The sequence below is a fragment of the Cnephaeus nilssonii genome (assembly GCF_951640355.1).
Source record: "Cnephaeus nilssonii genome assembly, chromosome: 3".
Lineage (NCBI taxonomy): Eukaryota > Metazoa > Chordata > Mammalia > Chiroptera > Vespertilionidae > Cnephaeus > Cnephaeus nilssonii.
In genome coordinates, this window is record NC_137074.1 from 14215315 (window position 1) to 14239984 (window position 24670).

Here is a 24670-nt window from a genome sequence, read left to right on the forward strand (position 1 = left end):
ATCCCATATTTTCCATTGAGATTAATTTTCTAATGACTTCATGGTAGACAACAAATATTAGTGCATTTATTCTTTCCTTCATCCCATCCTCCCTCTTTTCTTCTGTCTTAACTCACTCTCATCTTAATTTTTTTCCTTCTGGCTTTTCTTTCCTAAAACCTTTTCACACAATCTCTTCTCTTCCTTCTTCCCCATTGTAGTAAACGTTAAATTGGACAATTGCAGGTTTTCTAATTACATAATAATTTGAGTATTATGAGCTTTAATTTCTCTTTTGTCCATTACTACTAATGATATTACTTTTGTGAATGTATTTTCATAGCAATAAAAATATCTTTTATAATTTAATATGCAATTATAGTGATGTATAAAAACTCTACTTAAAAAGGTTTTAAAATATTTTATGAAAGCTATTTATTACATTAAAACATAATATTTTAGTAATTTTCTAATATTTGTCTGCCTAGTCTTAGAATACAATGAATCACATTTTTGTATCATTTGAGCTACAAAAAGTAGAAAATATGTATATTTCCAAATTTCTAATCAGACTTGTAAAACATAACAGCAAATTATATAAATATATATGTGTGTGTTTGTCTATTTATATTACATACACAATATAAATAACTGAAAACATAGCTAGATTTCTAATTAAAATAAGTTTTACTCTATGTTATTACTTCTATATATTTAAGTTTTAGGGGAAGAACTAGAATCCTACATAATAAAAAGGTAATATGTAAATTACCATCACTCTGCTTTGCCCACGATTGCGCCAGCGGGAGGCGCAGGGGGCGGGACTCGGGGTGGCCGGGGTGGTGATTGGGCCGGCAGGACGCTGAGCTCGCGTCAAGGCCACGCAAGCTCAGTGCCTGCGCCATGGCTGTGCTGCAGCACAGAAGGGGCCTCCTGGGCAGCAAGCTGGGCGTTGGAGGCCCCGGCTGATGAGGCAGCGAGGGCGGGCGGGCGGCGCGGCTCCCGGAGGAGGAGTCTGTCGGCAGTTGGGCCACAGGAGCAAGCGGTGGTGTCCACAGAGGACACGGGTTTCCGCGCAGCCCTGGCAGGCCGAGGGAGGGCTCATGAGGGAGCCGGAAGTCAGAGGAGTCAGCGGCAGCCCCAGCCTTCCTGGGCGGGAGGCAAAGGCAAGACCCCGGACTGGGCTCCAGCAGGTGGAGGACCACACCCCTGCCCCGCCTTGCCCTAGGGGCCCAGGGACTTCGGAGCTGCCAGCCACATCCTGTCCAGACCAGCGGACAGACAGCCTACAAGTGCATGATTTAATCATGCAATGGGCCTCTAGTGTTTTTATATAAAAAAAGAATAAGACATTTTTTTGAAAAAAAAGTTATGTAACCATAAATTTTCTATTTTCCATAAAAATAAGTTTACTATTTGCACTTTCAAGTTTAGAATTTTAAAATACATTCATTTTAGTTAATTTTTTTCTAAGGTGTCTTTTATTTTGAAATTTTTACCAAATTCTTACTATACTTGAAATATAATTCCCCCACTTATAAATTTGAGGGAATTAGAATCAGGGTGTAAAGTCAATTTTTATTAGTAAATACATTTTATGTCCTCACTATATGTCAGATACAACTGTTCCAAATTTTTAACCAACGGCTCATGTTTTAGAACAAAATCCTGAATCATGACTTATTGAAATGTAAATGCTATTTGCTTACATAAATGTTATATGAGATTTCAAAAATTATTATGCTATACTTACCAGCCAAAGCAAGAATATATTCTTGAAATCTTGTTCCTATATGATTAGTGGCTGTGCAATTATAGCGTCCAAAGTCATTGTCAGATGTAGGTGCAATCTAAAATAATAATAACACAATTTTTACAATTTTAAAACAATATCATAGAAGTTTTAAAATAGACTAGCATGTCTACCATCTTCATACATATTTAATTACTCAGAGTTCCTTGCCATAACTTTTTTCCTACATTAAGTCAATTATCAATATACTAAGTACTAATATAAATCCTTTAAAGATATAATCCATGGAATTATACTATCCACAGGACCAGGTGAATTTAGTTTATTTATCAATATATGAAGCAGATTAATGTCACCATTTTGTTAGGTCTGTTGTTAGAAAAAATAATTAGATATTTATATGTGTAAAGCTCAGAAAGAAGTAGACTTTGAAAAACATATATTCTGCAATCACTGCAAATGTGAACTTGTACCACACAAGAAATTTGTACCAAAGTAGTAACTCCTTGTTTGCTCTATTTTAGCCTAAGATCAGGCATATTTAAAGTTCAAGAAAGACTCAAATTATGTCATATTTCTACTTCTGATGATATTACTTGATGTAAAATATCAATGAAAGATGGAGATTCATTCCTAGAAAATACTGAAAGGTATTTTGCAGGAAAACACTGTCCTTGTGTGGTAATCCCTGTAGAGAGGCAGGTTATCTTGATATCTACTAACAGTTATCTTGCCTCCATTTCTGTTCAGTTCCTATCATTCTCTTTCATTTTAGGTAGAACATAGCTGACCTCAGTCCTTACACATTTGAAATCCATAATTAAATTAACCTTCTGGGACTCTATTACTGAACATTGGGAACAACCTTATAATTCTAATGTACCGAAATTCTGAAGGACTACTTCAGAAAAGAGATTCTATTATAGTAATTGATAAAATTTTCAATCCCAGTAAGTATTATTAAGAGAGAGTATGATTACAAGAGTTGACGTTAATTTCAACTATATCCCACAAGGGGGAAAATGATTTTGTGGTAATGGGAGGCTATTAACTAAAAATTCAATTTTGAAGTCCCCTGAAGTTGATAATTTTAAAGATACAAAAAAAAGTTGTGTTGTTCATTTTCCAGTTAGCTGTCCATCTAGAAATAGAGCAAAGGCTTAAGAACTAGAAGTTTTAACAGTTCTCAAATAAGTACTCTTAACTGATTAAATATTCATTTTTCTTACATTTAGTTTTTAATGAGGCAGGCTAATTTAACTCAAATAATTTTACTAATGAAGAGGGAATTTGTCTAAAAAAAGTCTTTACTCTATAGGCATATGATAAAGTTATTTGTAAATTCCATAGGGAAGAATGTCTACTGAATATGAAAGGCCAAGTGGGTACACAGCCATGGGGCACAATATGCCAACCAAGGTGAGAGGTTCCACCATAAACCATTGATTCTGTCACCTTGATCTCAAACTTCTATTCTCCAGAAATGTGTGGGGGTGAAAATAAAGGATTCTTTTGTTTAAGCAACCACGTCTGTGGTCTTTGGTTTTGGCAGCCAGAGCACACTAATATATTGCCCCAAAGCAGTTAAATACATAGGTTTGTAGTTATGGTTAAATTCCTAAAATTTAGGTTAAGTCTGACCAAATGTTTTATGAAGTTGAGTTTGATGTCAATTTGCCAGTAGCTAGTTCTAAAACCAAGAAACCAATTTAAATTGATTCAGACAAAGTGATTTAATTATCAGTCAAGTATCCAAATGTTTGGGAAAGTGATGGCTAAATCTTTTTATCAACCAAACTTTTACCTAAGTCCAACTGCCAGGTAGTAGAGTTCATAGGGATCCAATGAGAACATATTTAAGTTCATCCAGTATGGATTATTAGATGTTATTCTAAAACATAGATTTTTAAAAATTAGTTCTCTATGTCAACCTAATGTCTGCAGTAAGTTTGTCATCAATATGGTGACTCCCCGAGAGCCAAGGACCACCAGGGTTCCAAAGGAACAGTGCCTCAGGCTCAAGTTATAAAGAAAAGGGGTACGGAGCAATGTAAATAGAATTAGTGGGAAATGTAGCATCTGTTCAGATAAATAAGACTGTTGTATTGAAGAACATTCCCAATTGCTCTGAAAGCATCATAAATTGGAAGGGCTGATGATCATTGTCATAGGCATATAAACTGGAAATTAGTGCACACACGATCTGCAATTTAGTAAATAAAAGGTATTGTATTCAAACAGAATTTAAAGGCCAGGTACTTGGCAGCACAAAACAATTATCTACCATCTTAATTGTAAAAATAAAATGAAATGAGGCACTGAATAAGTAAATGTGGATTATTTAGGAACTTGTGACTATATAGCGAGCACATCGCATGTATCTATGCCAGTCTAAGGAGAAGGAAGTATCACCACAGAACCAAAGACTAGTATAAACACTGAAATTGTAATTTGTGCCTCAAGAGCTGACAAATCACCTCCCTATTTGTCCTGATATAATTGTTTTAATTTTGCAAAAATAAATCAATGAGAAATAACGACTTTTGCTATACTCATATTTCTATATAAATAGTGAGATGTCAATCATTAATGGGCCATAATCCAAGTGCATAAAATTTCCCTCTCAGTAAATAAACATAGGTTTTATATGCATTCTGTAACATAAACATATGGTAGTATATTTATATATTAAGATATTTAAACATATTCTAAAATAATAGATAATGATTAAAATAGTATAATTTATTGATATGTACATGAAGACTTACCTCTAATATCATCTTTCTTCCTGTACTATATGTCTTTAAATTAGTAGTGTTTTTAGCTGGCAAGACTAATTTCTCTCTTCTCCAGTGGACTGATGCTGGTGGATTAGATTTCACATCACAGCTTATATTGATCGGATTTCCTTCCCAAGAGTAATAAATTGTTTGGTTTGATATGAACTTGGGAGCATCTATAAAGCAATAGAACATAACCTATTTATACTCCTTTTCATTAAGATAATCATTTAATTACTATAAACAATAGTAAGTATGACTTGACTACAAACAACCATTCTAATTTCATATATTTAATATGTGATATCAGAACTCATAAAAACAAGTCACTTGACTGTTTCATCAAATAATTTTAATATTAACATAAGAGCATTCAAAGTTGATCAATTATTAAAATATGAAACAATGCTCAGAGTTAAGTTTCCTTTTAATATTCTGACAAAAATTATCTAACCAGTAAATTAATGGCTATCCACATTTGGAATTTGTTTCTCAAATAACCGGTATTGTAAAGTGAGATTTTAGTATAAAACTTAACAAAATCAGTACCTTATATAATTTTTAAATCTTGCCCTAATCATATAGTTTCTCTGAAAAATATTTTGAAACAGATTCCTAAAATGTCATTCCCAGCTTTTATTAAATAAGAGATGATGTAATTTAGTTAACAGTTAATTTGAAAATTAATGAATAACTATGATGCCTTGTCAATTTTTAGGCCCCTTCACCAGACCACAGTTAAAATAAATAACATTTAAGAGAAAATTGACAATATAGTATGTCATTTCATTTAAATAACCTAATTGTGAAGACATATAAATATGGGCCTTAATCTTGGTCCACTCTAGAACTTTGGCATAGTACAAATGTCAATCAATCATAATCTCTCTTTTTAAAATTTATTTTAGAGAAAGAAAGGGAGAGAGGGGAGAGAAGGAGGGAGGGAGAGGGAGGAAGGGAGGGATGGAGGGAGGAAGGGAGGGAGGGAGGGAGGGACGAAGGGAGGGAGGGAGTGAAGGAGGGAGGGAGAAACATCCATCAGCCTCCTCCCACAGGAGTCCTGACTGGTAATGGAACCTGCCATCCACAGACTATATATCAGATATATAACACAGAAATAAAAACTAATGATCAAGTAATCATTTAAAAAGTCTTGTCCTATATATGATGTACTGTATGGTTTTAATGCCAATCTCACATAGAAGTATGAAATGTTGATTAAATGTTTTTATGATAATAAGTTTTTACATTTTATTCTATTCAATCTTCTTAACCTTGTGAGTAAGGTGGTACCTTGTTGTAAGCAGGAAGGATCTGGATTAAGAGCTGACAAGCTTATTCTAGTACCAAATTGTAGGTCTGGGATGTGAATGTAGGGTGATTTTTAACCACGGTCCATTATATTTCTATTCAACCTAGAATCAAAATTTTAATATTTGTTCCTAGCTACATTTTGGTGATGTGGACTTTATCATATATTATTGAGGGGAATATAGTTAACATAATTCCTTAGGGGAATAAAGAGCCTTCAAAAGCTTTATAATCTCAATTCTGTAATCTAGTCCTAGGTATCTCTAAAAAGAGTAAATTGAAATATTATCAAACATTTATATCAAGGAATTTTTTAAAATACATTTTTATTGATTTCAGAGAGGAAGAGAGAGGGAGAGAGAGATAGAAACATCAATGATGAGAGAAAATCATTGATCGGCTGTCTCCTGCATGCCCCACACTGGAGATCAAGCCAGCAACCAGGGCATGTGCCCTTGACTGGAATTGAATCTGGGACCCTTTAGTCCATAGGCCAATGCTCTATTCACTGAGCCAAACTGGCTAGGGCAATATATCAAGGACTTTTAACGCATTGTTATTTTAATAACAAAAACTCAAAATAACTTAATGTACCACAAAATAGGATTGGCTAAATAAATAGTGACACATCTTGGCACTTAGGTGCCATGTCTGCTCACAAGTATATTCTTGATGGCTTACCCAGGGTAAGACGCTTACTTGGTTCTCAAAAAAATATACATTAAGCTTACTGGAAATTAAACAATTCTCAATTCCACAATTCAGTTAAATTGAACAGAAGGTGTTTTTAAGATGAAAATAAAATAAAAAACTTTTGCAAGGCCTTGAAAGATTAAGTGAAAAATCTACTTAGGGAAGCAACTATAAGAGAAGCTAACTTTCTAATATTCAAAGTTAACGGCTATGATTCTATCTATATCTACCTCTACTTATAAAAGATTTCATTACTGCTTAATATGTACAAAATATAATCTCTTTATCATTATAATATTCTAGGGAGATACTTATGAATACTTTATTTGAATAAAAATATAGCCGGATATGAAAATCATACATGCTAATAGAACTGTTAATAGTTGACTCACAGTCTACTTTGTCCAAAATATGGCGTCTGTGTGTATATGTATTATACTATAATTTAACCATAAATGTAGGGCAGGGTTTTGTTTTTTTTTTAATAAAAGTAATTGCCACTAATTACTTGCCTATGATCTTAGTGGGAATTTAATTCAGAATTACTGATGTTGAATGCAAACATGCTACAGGCTATCCATGCTACACTGAAAGCTACATTAAAAATGCCCTTTGTGGGGTGAGGCATCAGAATATAGATATTGCACATCTAAAATATAACAGAAACTAGATTCCTGTACATTGTATGTTTTGTAACTATCAAAACAGTAGCAAGACAACCATATCCAGTGGCACGAGATGGGCAGGTCTGACATCAAATAGGGGTTGGGCCATTGTTTGAAGAAGGATGTGACTCTGGGAAAGACAACACGTGAGGACTACCGCCTAAGAAAGATGCGGATATATTTCACCTTAATAAATCAAAAATTGTAAATTCCACAAAATTAGGCCTTTACAGGAAAGTAGGCTTTTTGCATTGTAGAAGGCTTCTCATGTTGTATGGAGGAAATAAATTTTGCCAGTTAAAAAAATAAGAAAATTCAGAGGAGTAGAGAGGAATATGGCATAGGCAGTAAATATCACTTTAATAAGATAATATCTCTATTTTATTATTATTATAATTCTCACCTGAGGATATTTTTCAATTGATTTTTGGAGAGAGTGGAAGAGAAAGGGAAAGACAAAGAGAAATAGCAATGTGAGAGAAACACATTGGTTGGTTGCCTCCTGCATGTGCCCCGACCAGGGCCTGCAGAAGAACCGGCAGCCAAGGTATGTGACCATGACCGGAATCGGACCCGGGAACCTTCCGTTCAAGGCCGATGCTCTATCCACTGAGCCAAACCGGCTAGGGCAATAAGTTAATATCTTTAAAATGGGAGGATGCACGAGAGGAAATAATATGAGGTGCTCGGTGGTGAAAATTTTGGGAAGTAAATTATCTTTAGGCTCCCATATCTTCTACGTAATGATTATATGATTAATAAGAATGTATGCAATACTTCATAGACTGTGAGAAGATGAATATGTCAAGCTGGCTATAAAATGAATACACACTTTAGAAATCAAGGAACTGAGTTCACTTAGCTGTCATCACAATGGAAAGATCTCTAAAGAGAAATTATTTGGATTTTATTAAATGGCAGCTGGTTAGGCAGAAAGCCGAGCTGGATCCCTTCAGCATTCAGAAGCGCTTATATCCAGACCTCGACTGACTCTCTTATTTCAAGTTTCCTGCATAAGAAGAAAGAACAAAAGTGTACCACCGTCTGAATCTGTCACTTTCTCAGAGTTGGGGTCAGGAGAGTCATATTCCAGCTGCACCAGGAGACATCAGAGAAACGTTTAAGGCTGCCTTCAGACTTGGTGACACGTTTCTCCTGTTTTGATCAATGTGCTTTGTGTTTTATTAATTTCTTCGCCTTATTGCTGGGACTTAGAGCTGAATGTGCAGCTGGCACTCGTCACTACCTTCCTGTCACCGTCCAAGGCTTCCTGACTTGATTACTTGCTTCGCACAAGCTTTCATTCACTCTCTCTTATCATTTCCTCTCAGGCCGGGCAGGCTGTTTGTTCTGAACATGGTTTACTTGTGGTTGGTACCTGTGACCTGAGTCAAGCCTTACTTCTTGCTGAGTGCTGGCCTGAATTTCTGAATGCTGTCTGCTCATGAGAGGACTGAAGCTGATGACAAAATACAACACAGGCACTGGCGACTAAAATATAAAAATATCTGACCTGAATTCCCATTTTTATGAATAACGGAACCAGGGAACTCACCGAATAAATTCACTATATACTATCCATTTTGTGAATCAAATTGAAAAGCATGATCATGGTAAGATTGACAAATAATGAAAAATAAACTTAAGTCTTTTAAAATCATGTTGACAACACAGGTATTGTCCTTGTAAAACAGTATTTCACAGTCTCCAAATAATTTACATGTTGTGGTGAAATATTGTCCTTTCTTCTAGTCATCATGCTCTGTGGTATACAGTTTTAAATATTTTCTTCTTTAATATTAGATTTTTAAGAACCACAAATAATAGCAACAATTATTTGAATGTGCAATAAAATATTCTATTTTAAAAGCTTTGGCACTCGCCCTAGCCAATTTGGCTCAGTGGATAGAATGTCAGCCTGCAGACTGAAGGGTCCTAGGTTCCATTCAGGTCAAGGGCACATGCCTAGGTTGTGGGCTAGATCCCCACCCAGTAGGGGGCATGCAGGAGGCAGCCAATCAATGATTCTCTCTCATCACTGATGTTTCTTTTTCTCTCCCTTCCTCTATGAAATCAATAAAAATATATTTTAAAAAATTTAAAAAAGCATTGGCACGCATTCCTTACCAATAAATCACAGTATATAAAAATACCATTCACTTCTCTGCATTGCCATGACTACACCCGTGTTCAAGGCCGTAATCATTACCTGGACAACTTTAGAAGCCCTCTCTCCTTCCTGGCTGACTGGACTACCAGTTTCTCTTTTAAGATCGTATTGCTATCCTGCTTAAATTTTTTCAAAAGATTCTCTACACACTTCTTAAATCAAAATATTTTATGATAGCTTTATTAAGTTCTACATTAGCTGCTCTATACCTTTTCTCTGGCCTTGTCAACATTTGGGTTAACTTGGTTCCTTAAACTGTAATCATTCCTAACCTTTCCTGCTTTCAGCCCCTTGCCTCCCTGTCTCATCTATCTAATCACTTTTTGATGTATTTCATCTTAATGTAGCTGTGTGTTCCATATCCCTAATTGAAGCATAAATCCCATGAGAGCAGGACAACGTTGCCTTTCCTACAGTTCTGTGTAGCACCTGAAGTTATATTTGATGCTCAGTACATACTCAGTGAATAACAAATGAATGAATGAAAACCCAGCATAAGTATGTATTCCAGACGTCAACACTCCGTTTAACAGGAGAGGAAAAGCATACAGGTATTTGTTTGACTTTCCTAAAATCACAGAACTTAGGACTTTAATGCAGTGTTAATTCTATAGCAATACATTTTCTTTCATAGACCCTTATTGCCTATTTTGTGAAGCCAGCCCCTTAAATTAGCTAAAAATTAACTGTACACTTTCTTATGTATCTAAAATACCTTGATGCTCTGTTCAGTCATTAAGTTTTCTCATTTGATTTATGATTAGGGAAACTACCAAGGGAATAAAAGCTAATATATCCTCTGGCACATTTAGAGGATAATTTAATTAATAATTTCATAGATCTAGTTCTGCTGTACGTTCACTCTTATGCCGAATCAGCTACAGCAATTAACTAGATTCATTCCATGTGTCGTGGGAATTCTAATGGCTACATGGAATATTAAGTTAGATGTGTGTTTATTGCCAATTTAACCATAGTACTGGATGTGCATTTTCCATACTAAATTTGAACAACCAAATTATACATAAATCTCAGCATACTTTATGACCCTAGAGTCACTAGCATAATTTATATTGAGATATGCCTATATTTGAATTCTTAGCACATACTTTAACTGTTATTAGTGATATAAGTATTACTGGTTATAAGAGAAGTTTGAATATAAAGTAAATTATTCTTCTTTCTATATTTTTCTTCTTTCCTTGTCTTAATATTTCTCCTCCTTAAATCACATATATAAATATTAATAAAAGTAGTTTGCTACTTAAGGCTATTTTATCCCCTATTGATGCTTTATATATTGAATTTTCTGTAAATAACTATGGTATTTTAAATACTATATCATTACTATGAATATTTTCATATATAAATGTAGGAAACAAAGCTTCAGTGAATCTTATCTTAAAATCTCCCGAGTAATCAATAAAAGTGTTGGTCCCAGGGATACAACAGTGTTAAAATTATTTTATTAATAAAAACTAGAGGCCTGGTGCATGAAATTCGTGCGGGGGGGAGGGGGGTTCAGCCCAACATGCACCCTCTCCAATCTGGTTCCCTCGGGGGATGTCTAACTGCCTAAACTGGCAGTCGGACATCCCTCTCACAATCCAGGACCACTGGTTCCTAACTGCTCACTTGCCTGCCTGCCTGATCACCCCTAACTGCCACCCCGGCCAGCCTAGTCACCCCCAAATCCCCCCCACCGGCCTAGTCAACCCTAACTGCCCCCCCGCCAGCCTGGTTGCCCCCAACTGCCCCCCCGCTGGCCTAGTCACCCCTAACTGCCCCCCCCCACCGGACAGGTTGCCCCTTATTGCCCCCATGCTGGCCTGGTTGCCCCCAACTGACCCCCCCCGGCCTGGTCACACCTCACTGACCCCCTCTGCTGGCCTGGTCGCCCCTCACTGACCCCCCCTCCTGCTGGTCTGGTTCCCCCAACTGCCCCCCCCTGTGGGCCTGGTCACCCCATGCAGCCTGCTGTTCAGTCATTTGGTCATCCCTCACTAACCCCCCTGCCAGCCTGGTTGCCCCATGCAGCCTGCTTCTCAGTCGTTTGGTTGCCCCACTAACCCCCCCTGCCGGCTTGGTCACCCCACACAGCCTGTTCGGTCGTCCGTTTGGTTGTGATGGTTGCTTAGGCTTTTATATATATAGATAATGTCATTTCCTCAGAATCTGTCTGATTTAGCAGTAGCACAGTTTGTAACTTATGTAATATGGTTTATTAATGTGAAACAACTTCAGTGTGTCACTCTATTAAAGCTGAAAAAAAAAACTATTAAGTAAAATGTAAATATTTAATTTATTGACTTAATTTGATATCTGTCCTTAAGTTTGTATATAGCTCTACAATCTTATTCATTTCTTAAACTTCACAGTGCAATCAAGCCTTTATGACTTAAAAAACAACAATCTAAAGCAAACTAAAAATTTTCTACTATTTTATCTTATAGTGAGTGGTTGTGCATCCAACAATGCTACCTATTATATGCATTAAGGAATATCTGGGTCACAACAATAGAAAACAAAAAATCTCAATATTCAGAATTATTGCCTGCATAATAACAATAATTACAACATTAGAAATAATAATGATGATGATAATAGCTAACGGAGTGCTTGTGACCTGTCAATGCATGTTATGTAATTAAATTACTCACAATTATATTACATTAGGTATGGTTATTATCACATTTTATATTTATCATGTCTTAGTTGGAAGACTAAAATGTAGGGAATTTTATAACCCTTTTCTACTTCCCTTTAAGTTTCTTGAATGAAAATTGGTAACGATTGTCACATATTTATAACTTTCCAATAACCATAATACTATTTAATTGGAATTAGATCACAATTACTTTAACTGCTATTTAATTGACATGTATTTTATTTTTAATGTGCATTCAATTAAAACACCTTTTTAATTTAAAGAGGTAAACTGTCATCAAAATTTAATTATTTTTTACATAAATAGAGCAAAATATTTTGAGCTATATGGAGAAAAGTAAAGCAATTCAGTTATGATTGGAAATTAATCATATGTGATACATTTTCAGAGCACTGCATCGTAGTAAACAAAAAATATATATAGCTCCCCTTAAAATAATAGTTTATTGACATGGGTCTCCACTTTTAAACAGTATGTGGGGGAAAGAGGGCTAAAAACGTGTGCTCTTTGTTTTTGTTTCCCCATGATAAACTAGCATATATTAAGCATTAATCAATATTAATTTAATGAATGAATATGGTAATAAATATAAAACAGATGGTAGTATACTGCGAATTGACCAAATTGTGGAACGACTGTGCACTGACCACCAGGGGGCAGGCACTCAATGCAGGAGCTGACCTCTGGTGGTCAGTGCACTCCTGCAGGGGGAGTGCTGCTCAGCCAGAAGCTGGGCTCACTGCTGGGAAGCACAACAGCAGTGGCAGGAGCTTCTCCCGCCTCCAGGCAGAGCTAAGGGAGCGGGCCTAAGCTGGCAGGTGGACATCCCCTGAGGGGTCCAGGTTTTTGAGAGGGTGCAGGCCAGGCGGAGGGACCCTTCCCCCCAGTACACGAATGTCATGCACTGGGCATCTAATTGTATTATAAAAATTGTTTTATAATAAAATTAATAAATTTTAAAAATCAGAACAATTTAAAGTATACAGAAACAAGAACACATATAGTCCAAATGAGTAATGCCGTATATAACAAAGATTTAATCAAAGAAGCATTTATTTAATCTTTTATGTTCATTTAAAATGTTTGTTGTTATTGTCAATTTGGTTAAAAAGGTAACCAAGTAGTTTCTGTCATCATTTGAGAAGGAGAATTATTTTTGTATGCCATGGAATTTGGATTGTTTACTATGTATAATTATTGTGCCATCAGCTGGTGATGTATCTCACTGCATTGGGTTATTTTTTTCTCTTTAGCCCTTTTCATTGTTTGCCATATTATATATTATGCTGCTTTGTTTTGTTTATGATTGGTTTCCCTTGTTAGGATGTAAGGTGCGTAAAGTAAGGTTTTTGTTTGCTTTGTTGAATTCCATATACTCAACACCTGGAGAAGTGCTTGGTGTATAGTACATGCCCGATGAAAATTGTTGAATTAGAACAATGTAATTAAGATCCTAACCTAATTCATAAAATCATGGGTTTAGATCCATCTCTTCTTCTTTTTAAATCAGAAAATTAAAGCTTGGATTAAGAAAAATAAGTTGACCAATCTCCTAGGATTAGATCCAGAAGATTTACTAAAGTTTAAACATAGCTGCTAATACTATGCTTTTGAAAAATCTATTTTCGTAAAGCACAATATATTAGAAAACTGCCATCTGGTTTTAAATCACCACAAACTATGAGCTAGTTTAAGTCAGTAGATAGATATCAACACATAGACAATATGAGGTAGAATGAGTCCTTGCCTCTGTTCCACTGAAACTAAGAACTCAGAGGAGTCAAGGGTTTATGGCCACAGAGTTCTGACTGATTGGATTCAAGGTTTGCACTGGTCTTTTTCAAGAATCAAGTACCTTAACTTTGGTGGCCGTGTTATTCTGCACTAAGGTGTAAAGCAGTAAATCCAAGCTGAATCTATTGGTAAGAGGTCCTAGAGAGGAGGAGGAAGTAGGTCTTCTCTGCTCTCCATCGTATGAGGACAGAACTAGAAAACAGCATTCTGTAATCAGAAAAAGCTCTCACCACAAGCCAGCCTCCCCACGCCCTGCCCACTCCCCCTCCCCGGTGCTGGCATCCTGACCTCAGACTTGCAGTCTCTGACACTATGAGAAGTAAAATTTTGCTGTTTATAAGCTGCAGAGTCTATGGTACTTTGCTATAGCAGCCCAGACAGAGTAAAAGGCAGTAAAAAGTCTGCCATAGGTCTTCATGAAACTTTCAGGATCTTCAAGATGACAAAACTCAGGGAAGTAAGTCCCAGAAGGCTTGGTATGATGTAATCTCAGATGTTATTTCAGTGGGGCAGCTTCACCCTGTGAAATTCTGCACCAGGTCTATCTGTGAGGTAGCCTTCTCTATCAAACCAAGAAAGCTCACAGCGAAGGACTGAATGCATGTGCCCTACCCGCACCCCACAGTCATATGTTGAAGTGCTATTACACAACGTGATGGTATGTAAAGGTTGGGGGTTTACAAAGTGATTAGTTTTGAATGAAGTCATAAGGGTGGAGTCCCAGGATGGGATTAATGCCCATAAAGAAAGGGAGCGCCCGACTGGCGGGGCTCAGTGGGTGAGCATCAACCTATGAACCAGGAGGTCACGGTTTGATTCCTGGTAGGGCTCAAGTTGTGGGCTGGATCCCCAGGGTTGGACATGCAGAAGGCAGCCAGCCTATCAATGCTTCTCACTCATCATTGAGGTTTTGATCTTTCTCTCACCCTCCCTTCCTCTCTGAAATCAATAAAAATATATTTAAAAAAAAGAAAGGAGGAGACCGGAGGTGTCTCTCTTTTTGTGCACATGTACTAAGGAAAGGCCAGGTGAGGACATACCAGCGAGAGGGCCTCGCCAAGAACCTCACCAGGCTGCTATCCTGATCTCGTACTTCCAGCCTCCAGAATCATGAGAAACACATGCCCTTTTAAAAGGTACCCAGTCTACGGCATCTCATATAGCATCCCAAACTAAGACAGTCATTGTGCCAGTGAGAACTGAGATCCCTGGGCAAGGTGCTCATTCCAGAGAAACGGCGAAAGCTGTGGTAAATTGGAGGCAGGGTTCCATATTTCTGGGCAATTAAGTTAAGCAGGTGCCAAGAGACAGTGATAAATCTAGAAGTTACAGAAAATGACTCGTTTAATATAACTGTTTGATATGTGCTTCTTTATCTGTAAGGTTTATCCTTTCAAAGGTTGGATATTTCCTAAGAGTCCTTAAGAATGCTTTATTACTATAGTTTCTGAAGTACGTTTTAACAACATTGGATTTGAATAAAATGATATCTGTCAGATTTAGATAAAAATGTGATAAGACTAGAATAATTGATAGCATCTGTGCATGTGAGAAATGGGATATTTTAAATATTCCCTGAGGATTCATGGAAAGTTTGGGTTAAAAAAAATTCAGCCAAATGGGAAAATATTTTTCACCTTTCTCTTTCGATATTCTATTCTTTTTATCTGCTAGTTATACAGATAAGCTTTGTATTTCTCCCAGATGTTGTCCTTGAAATTATCATACTGGATATAAAGCCTAAATAGTGGCTGGCATTAGAACCAATTTATTTCTGCAAATGAGCCATCCCCTTTAAAGTTTGCACAGCTTAAATGTATTATGGTGAGTGAAAAAGATAGAGTCATGAGAGAAGATTTTAATCATGGGTATAAAATGTGTATCTGCTACACCATGGAGTTTTTCTAACATCTAAGTGTTTACTGAGGTAATTTTCTTTCAATGTTAAAATCATGTTCACATCTTATTTGCCTTATCCTGTACTTGCAGCCAATCATGCTACTAGAATCACTGTTGAGATTGTAAAACTTAAAGAAAGATAAAGCAAATATTTGTTTAAACTTTTTAAAAATATATACTTTATTGATTTCAGAGAGGAAAGGAGAGGAACAGAGATATACAACATCAATGATGAGAGAGAATCATTGATCGGCTGCCTCCTGCATGCCCCACACTGGGGATAAAGCCCGCAACCCAGGCATGTGCCCTGACCTGGAATCGAACCAAGACCCTCTGGTTCATAAGTCAACACTCAACCACTGAGCCCTACTGCCTGGGCAGTAAAGATTTATTAATCCTATGGAATGCATGCAAATATGAAAGCAACATGAATCTGTGTTATAAGATTATTATCCCTATAGCCATAAAATGTTTCTAATATTGCTAACAACATTTATACCACAGGAGAAAATGCATATAAATATTGCTATTATGTCTAACATGGACTAAAAACAGGTGTAGAGAGTTCGATGAGAAAAAAATGTAAATGATAAATTCAATACATCTTAACATGCATTGTTACCATGTTACTGTTAAATTAAATTTATCACATAAAATAATTAACTCTAGTTAATAGGTAATATGTAATGAGTACCTAGTCACAAAACTTAATAACATTCTAAATGTAATCAAACATACTATGTAATCGGTGCTTATTGCATTAAAACACATATCACACCCCTGTTATTGCTTTTGTTTTATAAATTGGAACGTTAGTTCAACTCCTGCTTCTTAGTAAGGGTAATGCCTTTGAAATGTTGAAAATGAACTGGCAGGAAGCCAAGGACTCTGGTGTAGATGAATTACAAAAGAGGTTTTAAATTAAAAAAAATAGAAAGGTTTAATCTCCTAAACACCTTAAGTTTAGTGCTATTACAGTAAATGTGGTAGGTGTCAAATTGTAAATGGCTTGATTCTTTCCCACTCATTCTTGGCAATATTATATTGTAGATGTTTGAATCGGGCAGTAAAGACTATTCTAGTAAGATTTTCTTGTGTGAAATTGTGTAATGTCTTCATAATTTTCATAGATTCTATAGTGCTTTGATTTAAAGATGTAGAATAAAAATATCCTTACCACTTCTAAAATCAAATTTTAATTTACAACAACATTTCATGACATACCATGTAAGATACTGAAAGTTTTAATACTATGGATTATAAGTTTGTTGCTAAATAAAATATCCTATCTTATCACAGGTTTTATTTACCAAGAAATAATCTTATTAGTTAGTCAATACTAATTATAGCTAAGAAGTTGCAACAGCCAACCCAAATTTCTACTAATCTTCCTTTGAAAAAAGTATAAGACTTACTACAAACTAGAGGCCCAGTGCAAAAAATTCGTGCATGGTGGGGAGGGTGTCCCTCAGCCGAGCCTGCAGCCTCTCTAATCTGGGATCCCTCTCACAATCCAGGACTGCTGGCTCCCAACCACTCGCCTGCCTGCTAGCCTGACTGCCTCTAACCACTTCTGCCTGACAGCCTGATCACCCCCTAACCACTCCCCTGCCAGCCTGATCAACGCCTAACTGCTCCCCTGCTGGCCCAATTGCCTCTAACTGCCCTCCCCTGCAGGCCTGGTCACCCCCAACTGCCCTCCTCTGCTGGCCCAGTCACCCCTTAACTGCCCTCCCTTGACAGCCTGGTCACCCCCAACTTCCCTCCCCTGCCAGCCTGGTCACTCCTAACTGTCCTCCCCTGCAGGCTGGTTGCCCCCAACTGCGCTCCTCCACAGGCCTGATCACCCCCAACTGCCCTCCTTTGCAGGCCTGGTCCCTCCCAACTGCCCTCACCTGCTGGCCTGATCGCTCACATCTGCCCTCCACTGCAGGCCTGATCACCTCCAACTGCCCTCCCTTGCAGGACTGGTCCCTCCCAACTGCCCTCCCCTGCTGGCCTGATTGCCAAAACTGCCTTCCCCTGCTGGCCATCTTGTGGTGGCCATCTTGTGTCCACATAGGGGCAGCCATCTTTGACCACATGGGGCAGCCATCTTGTTTGTTGGAGTGAGTCAATTTGCATATTATCTCTTTATTATATAGGATTATATAGGATATCGGTATTATCAACAAAAACTGTTTAAACTTTCCTAATATAATTACACTAATTTACAAGAAAGATAACTGAAAGAGTAGAGTAGGCTAAATTTTAAATTATAACTCTAATTACATATTCCAAATGATTATTTAACACCAAAACTCCCAAATAGAACTAACTTTAGACAAATGATAGCAGTGTGACATTTTCTCTATTTATACCACATTACTATAATTTGAACTTTAGCAATTAAAACAATCAAAATAAATAATTATATTACTTTCTACTTAAGTATAAAGTCTTCTTTCATTAACATATTTATATGACTTCTAAGTAGGTTTTAAAACATTATATTCTTCTACTATAAGTGTTTTATCTGATTCAATTTTAATAAACTATAGTTAGTACCTAGAAAGCAATAACTTCAAATATATATAATAGAGAAGAAGTAAAGCAAGTATATGGGCAAATTAATATCATGCTAAAGCTAAATTTTATTCTTAAATGTAGTATTAGGATGGAATAGTGAACTAGACTCCCAACATAACTTAGTATTGTCCTTGATTTCATTAGTAAATTTAATTGTGAAAAATAGAGAATTCTAATTGACATATATGAAGAAATATTATAGGAACCTAGATTAATAAAAGAGGAAGCTAGACTCCTACAGACTCACATGTAATTTGTCATGGATATTTAAAAGATATTCATCATGGTGGAAAAACAAGAGAAGACAGCTTAAATAGAGTATTTATATAGGTAAGATCCACAAGAGAACTCATTTTATTTGGAGATATAAACAAAAGAGAAGAAAAAAATGTCAATAGAATGAATGATTCAATTTTGATTACGTATTTATTAATAATCAAAAATAAGGCATTTTATTTTGTTTTACTGAAATTCAGTCTATATTAGTAGAACTAACCCTGTAAAAGGTACTTTTAAAAGCTCTGAACATCTAACTGTAAACTTCAATTAAAGCTAGCCTATCCCGCAATTCAAAATTGAAATTATTTGCATATGTAGAACTTATTACACTTTCTAGGAATATTTAGGTTGGTGCAAAAATAAAAATGTCAAATCAAATAAAATTGACTATATAGAAGATTGATACCCTGAAGGAGAAAAAAGAAACTCAACTTCTATTAGGACTTTGCAATTTAAACAATCTTTTGATCAATGTGATGATTCAAAAAATAAAAATAAAAATGAAATCTGAAAAAAAAACACAAAAGGAAGAAATAAATGAAAAACTCCTGAAAACAGAAACTAAGACAATTATGTTCTTGTCTCCAAAAAGTTGCATTAAAATATTACATATATATATATATATATATATTACACACACACACACACACACACACACACACACACTATAACAGTGGTTCTCAACCTTTCTAATGTTGCGACCCTTTAATAGAGTTCCTCAACATCGTGACCCCCAACCATAAAATTATTTTCGTTGCTACTTCATAACTGTAATTTTGCTACTGTTATGAATCTTAATGTAAATATCTGTGTTTTCCGATGGTCTTAGGCGACCCTGCTAGCAGTTCTCAACCTGTGGGTCAGGTTGAGAACCACTGCTGTAGAGCCTAAGACCATCGGAAAACACAGATATTTACATTAAGATTCATAACAGTAGCAAAATTACAGTTATGAAGTAGCAACGAAAATAATTTTATGGTTGGGGGTCACCTCAACATGAGGAACTGTACTAAAGGGTCGCGGCATTAGAAAGGTTGAGAACAACTGTACTATAAGCCTGTGATAGTCTATCTTCCCTACTGGTAACAACCAAAATCTCTAGAAATAACATACAACAGAAACAAATACAGTAACAAAAAAAACTACCTAAGCCTTCTGTTGAGTAAACAAAATCTTATGGAGGAGAATAAAAACTAGTTTCCCACTTTTTCTTTTTTCTCTCATGGCATTGTGTATGGGGCAGGCTCTAGTTGAGGAGCTTCAAAGTGATTCTGGAGCTAACATTTTTCCGTAAGCACAGAGGTATCTTGGAAATAACCCAGTATAGGTTGAATAGTGTAGAGGTAATTCCAGAGAGGAGATGAAAAGGAGATGCCATGATTCTGTGTACATAATCACAGAAATCCCAGTCTAACGACAGATACAAACTTGAATAGCAAAGACTTTAGGAGTCAACTGAGATTTGAATCACTGCTCACAAGAGGCAACACAGAACTTAGGGGTGATTACCTGCTTAAAAACATCTTTTCCAGATGGTGTCAAATTACCCAGAGTCTGCACAACACAGTATTTACAGTTCAGGACAGAATTCAATAATTCTTGCTATTTAATGAGTCTGGAGATTAAGACCAATTCTAATGGGAAAGGGTAACCAACTTATGCACATTCCAACATGGCATGAATATTTCACCTTAAGAATTTACAAACAAAGAGAAAAGCAAATCTACAATATATAGAACAGTTTAAATAATAAAGATAAAACCAAAATCCAAAAACTAGAAAAAATATATAATTGAAAATATAAATTAGTAATGGCAAAAACTAAAGCTTTGTAAAGATCAACGATATTAGTAAACCCTTAGCTATAAAAGACTTTTCAATAAGTACTGCTGAATGATTCATGTGTATATATGGAAAGATAATACATACTGACTCTACAGAAATGCACTCCAAATGAATCATTGACCTTAATGTAAAATCCAAATCAAGAAAACATTAAAAGGAAAGCTTAGACATAAATTGTTTAATTGGTCTTTCCATTAATTTCTAGACAAGCAGTTTATAAATATCTAAAATAATATAGATTTGTTTGTGTCTATTCTTGGGGAAATATTTGCTTTCTAGAGTTCTCAATTAGAAAATGCATCTTGTTTCACAATTACCTTCATATTATATCAATATTAATGAAATAGAAATTATCTAGTAGAAACATTTTGTCAATAGGAGTATCTTATACATTTCCACTAGGACAGCTATTTCCTTTCAAGTATCAGAGAACCTACAACACTGATGATTCTGAAATATTTATTAAGAATAATGTTAAATTTTTCCCTTTTTAAAAAACATGTTTTACAAATTATTCCAAAATCACATGCAATAACTTAAGATTGGGTGTGTAGGTTCCATGTACATTAGCCCTCACACTTTCCAAATTTAACAGTTATAAAATTTTATAATTATTTAATAACTCTCTTTGTCACAGTCCCTACTTTCAGACTATAAACACTATTTTGATAAAAAATATAAGTACTGATATATTAAACCACTTAAAAATGCTACACCATATCTTATGAGCATGTAAAATAATTCAACAAAACAGCTTAAATAAGAAATAAAAACTCTCACTTCCTATGTGAGGCACAGGACCGTTAATATTATAATAAACAGATGGAAACTAAGGAAATGTTGACCTATCACTAATAACTAATAATGTAGTTCATTTGCTATTGTGTTTCAGTTTGAACATTAATGATTATCAGGGTAAGCAGTATTGAGATCATTAAATATATACTAGTACAGCACCATTTAATGTCCCATAACATCCACTAGATGTCTCCAATAACTGGCTTTGAGCAGCTATGTTCTTTCTAAAGCTATACATTAACTACTGAGAGACAAACTACATAGGCATTTGGATCTTCCTGTAAAAATGTGTATTTTTCAAAGCAGAGGAAGTTCTTTGGTAAGCATACAAAATGAAAATGACTTACATTCGATATCAAGGTACATGCTCTTTTGGTGCCCTCCGATCCTACTCGCAGCTTCACAGTCGTATCTCCCCGAATCGGACAACTTCACATCTTTAATCTGCAGGGATGAGCTTCCATGCTGCCCTTTGACTTCCAGACGGCCATCTGGGCTCTGTTTACATCGAGTCAGGAAAAAGAAAGATTTTATGTTTCTTTTGTGTAAAATGATGACAAACACATGGCATTTATGATATACTCAGTAAACAAAATGAATTCTTACCAGCATTCAATTGTGTGTGTGTGTTTTTCCCCAAAACCCAGTGTTTCTCTGTTTATGATTTATAATTTCTAGCTTATGCATTTTACCTGTCCACTTGCTTTCAGGGAGACTGACAGTAGGAAAACTTACACACATATTTTAGCAATATCTTTTACTTCGTATGCTCTCTGCTCTTTAAAAAACTTGCGTGTTCTTCCAGGAAGGGTTTTGTTGGCTTCCAATTATGTTCTTTGCAAACATAACCACACAACAACAATGCCTTCAATTCTGCCTAAAACCTACGAATGAAAATGATATGCCTACGGCACTTCAGTTTCATATCCACCACGTAAGGAGAATGTATCAAGACTTATGAAAATAAAAGCCTTCAGGAAATTATAGTTTTCATTTTTGAATAAAAGCAACAGTACTGTTCATAAGCATAATTAACACCAGATGCATCATAGACAAAATATTAAGACATAGCACTATCAAATTCACTTTTAGGGATTCAGTGGAACCAAATAAAGATGATTAATTACTTACTCTGTGAATATTGACTCAAATAAAGGAACTGCTTATAATCCAATACTCTATAGATTATATTTCAAATAAGAATTAATTATTGTGTGCAACAAAATCAGCATAGCCAAAAGTGTCTTAAGTCATTTTAATACCTTTATGGGACACACATTGAAACAGAGATCGTTTCTTCATTGAATTTTACTTCATACTGTCAGAAAACATATTGAGTTGTTAGCATTTTATAATGTATTTGAAATATACTGTACTATTATTGGTTCAGTTATTTTCAATATTTGAGGTTTTAGTGCCCCATAAATTATTTTATGCCATATATATATTATAATATATGTATATTATGTAACAATATGATAGTTGTTTAATTTTCTATATGACTGAAATTCAATTAAATTTTAATACATTCATGTACTTTATATTACTACAATTTGGCATTTAATAATTTTTCTTTATTAATACCAAAAGACTACTTTAAAGTTGTTTTTTCAAACATCAAGTTGATTGGTGCAGAGTACGATTACTTTTTCGCTTTTTAATGTTATACAGGCATGCGATTATTATATCATCATAGCAGTCACTCAATTTATTTATTATCAGAAAAAATAGTCTTCAAAAACAAAGAAAAACATACTAGCAATACATTATGCAACTTACATCAGGATTTCTAGGCCAACCATATGTTCCCCACTCCCGAGTATTGCTAAAAAAATAATAAGGTGTATTCAAGCAGAAGGACCTTCTCTTCTGCCAACTTTTAACATGTTCAACTGCCAAGTTCATTTACTTAATTGAGAGAAAAGGAGGGGGAAAAAGCCAAACTTCACAGAAGTTCAACTCAGAATGAATAAACCCAAAAGCAAAATGGCACCTGGCTGGTGTTGCTCAGTAGTTGAGCACTGACCTATAAACCAGGAGGTCACAGTTAGATTCCCGGTAAGGGCACATGCCCAGGTTGCAGACTCGATACCCAGTGTGGGGTATGCAGGAGGCAGCTGATTGATGATTCTCTCTCATCATTGATGTTTATAGCTCTCTCTCCCTCTTCCTTCCTCTCTGAAATCAATAAAAATATATTTTTAAAAAACCCACATACCCAAATTGCCCATTTGTTATACAGGTAAGTTAGCTTCAATAACTACTAGGGTGTTTTTTGGTCCTTACCTCACTGCACCTCTGTCCACCACTGGACCTAATTGAGCTATCCTTTCTTCCTTATGTGCTGACTTCCCTTGATTTTCAAAAACCTGCACTCCGATTTCTCTCCATTTCACCTCTCTGATTACTCCTTTCTCTCAGCTGCAGTCTCCTCTCTCCCTATGGTCCCTGCATTCTGTCCTGGATTCTGTTCTCCCTTCAGTTAATATACTCTGCTCAGTCACATCTGCAGGGGTGACCTTTAGTCACTCCCTCTCCAGCCAGGATCTCTCTTTCCTTGGAGCTTCTGAGCCAGATATGGATCTCAGTTGGCATGTGCAGACCTGAACGCATCACCCCCTCACCCGGCATCACCTGCTCTCCCCCGCGGACTTTCTTCCCATGAAACATACCAATTATTTTCCCTGACCCATGCTATACCTGTCCTCAGTCTTGGGTTAGCTCCTGAATCTTTATCTATGTATATTCCCAATTATGAGAAATCACAGTTGATCATCTTGTTCTACATTATCGTTTCCAATCGTCAGCAGTTGTGTTTGGTAGACCTATCTGTTCTGTGCTTTTCCCATTTACAGTCTCAGTGGTGCTGCTGCGTTGAGAGGATATTGACAGGCGTCTCAGCTTTTCAGAGAGAACAATCACACTGAGGCTGAATGTGACCGAAAAAGACTCCCTGACTCTGCAAAAGTCACCAGCATTAAGCTATTTTCTATGTTTCGCTAGCAAAAAAGAAATCATTCCAGCTGCAGAAATTATTTCTTATGAAGCTAAGAATGTTTTTTTAAAAAAACAAACACACAAACTTTTAATTCTTATAACAACTTCATGAAGGTTTCACACCCCCTGTGCTCTATAATCATAAATAACATTGTATTCCCTTCCAAATACAACTCCTACCCCTCAGCCTGACGCTTAAGGACTTCCATATGGCACCACTTTCCTGTCTAAGCTCACTTTACAATTTGGATGCCAATTAATTTGAATTACTTGTACTGTCATGAATATCCTGTGCTTTCCATAAGCACCCTTCTTTAAAGACCTGTCTTAAATTAATCCCCTTTTATTCCTTCCACATTTAAACAGCAGGATTCTATCATCATTCCTTTAAGTTTTTGGCCAACTATCAATTTATATTCAAAATAGTACCTGGCTGACTATGTTATTATTATATATTTTATATATTATTTA

At 35.9% G+C, this 24670-nt stretch overlaps 1 protein-coding gene across 4 annotated transcripts in view; it reads right to left on the bottom strand.

Moving 5' to 3' along the window:
• Positions 1 to 24670, bottom strand: part of NCAM2 (neural cell adhesion molecule 2) — a gene marked incomplete at both ends in the record, with an annotated part of 396277 nt that overhangs the window by 70725 nt on the left and 300882 nt on the right. For all 4 annotated transcript variants that reach the window (XM_079767352.1, XM_079767350.1, XM_079767349.1 and 1 more), the window contains 3 exons: positions 1733 to 1829; positions 4501 to 4688; positions 21550 to 21700. In XM_079767352.1, the coding sequence (XP_079623478.1) occupies positions 1733 to 1829; positions 4501 to 4688; positions 21550 to 21700 (436 nt within the window). The remainder of the gene's footprint in view (positions 1 to 1732; positions 1830 to 4500; positions 4689 to 21549; positions 21701 to 24670) is intronic.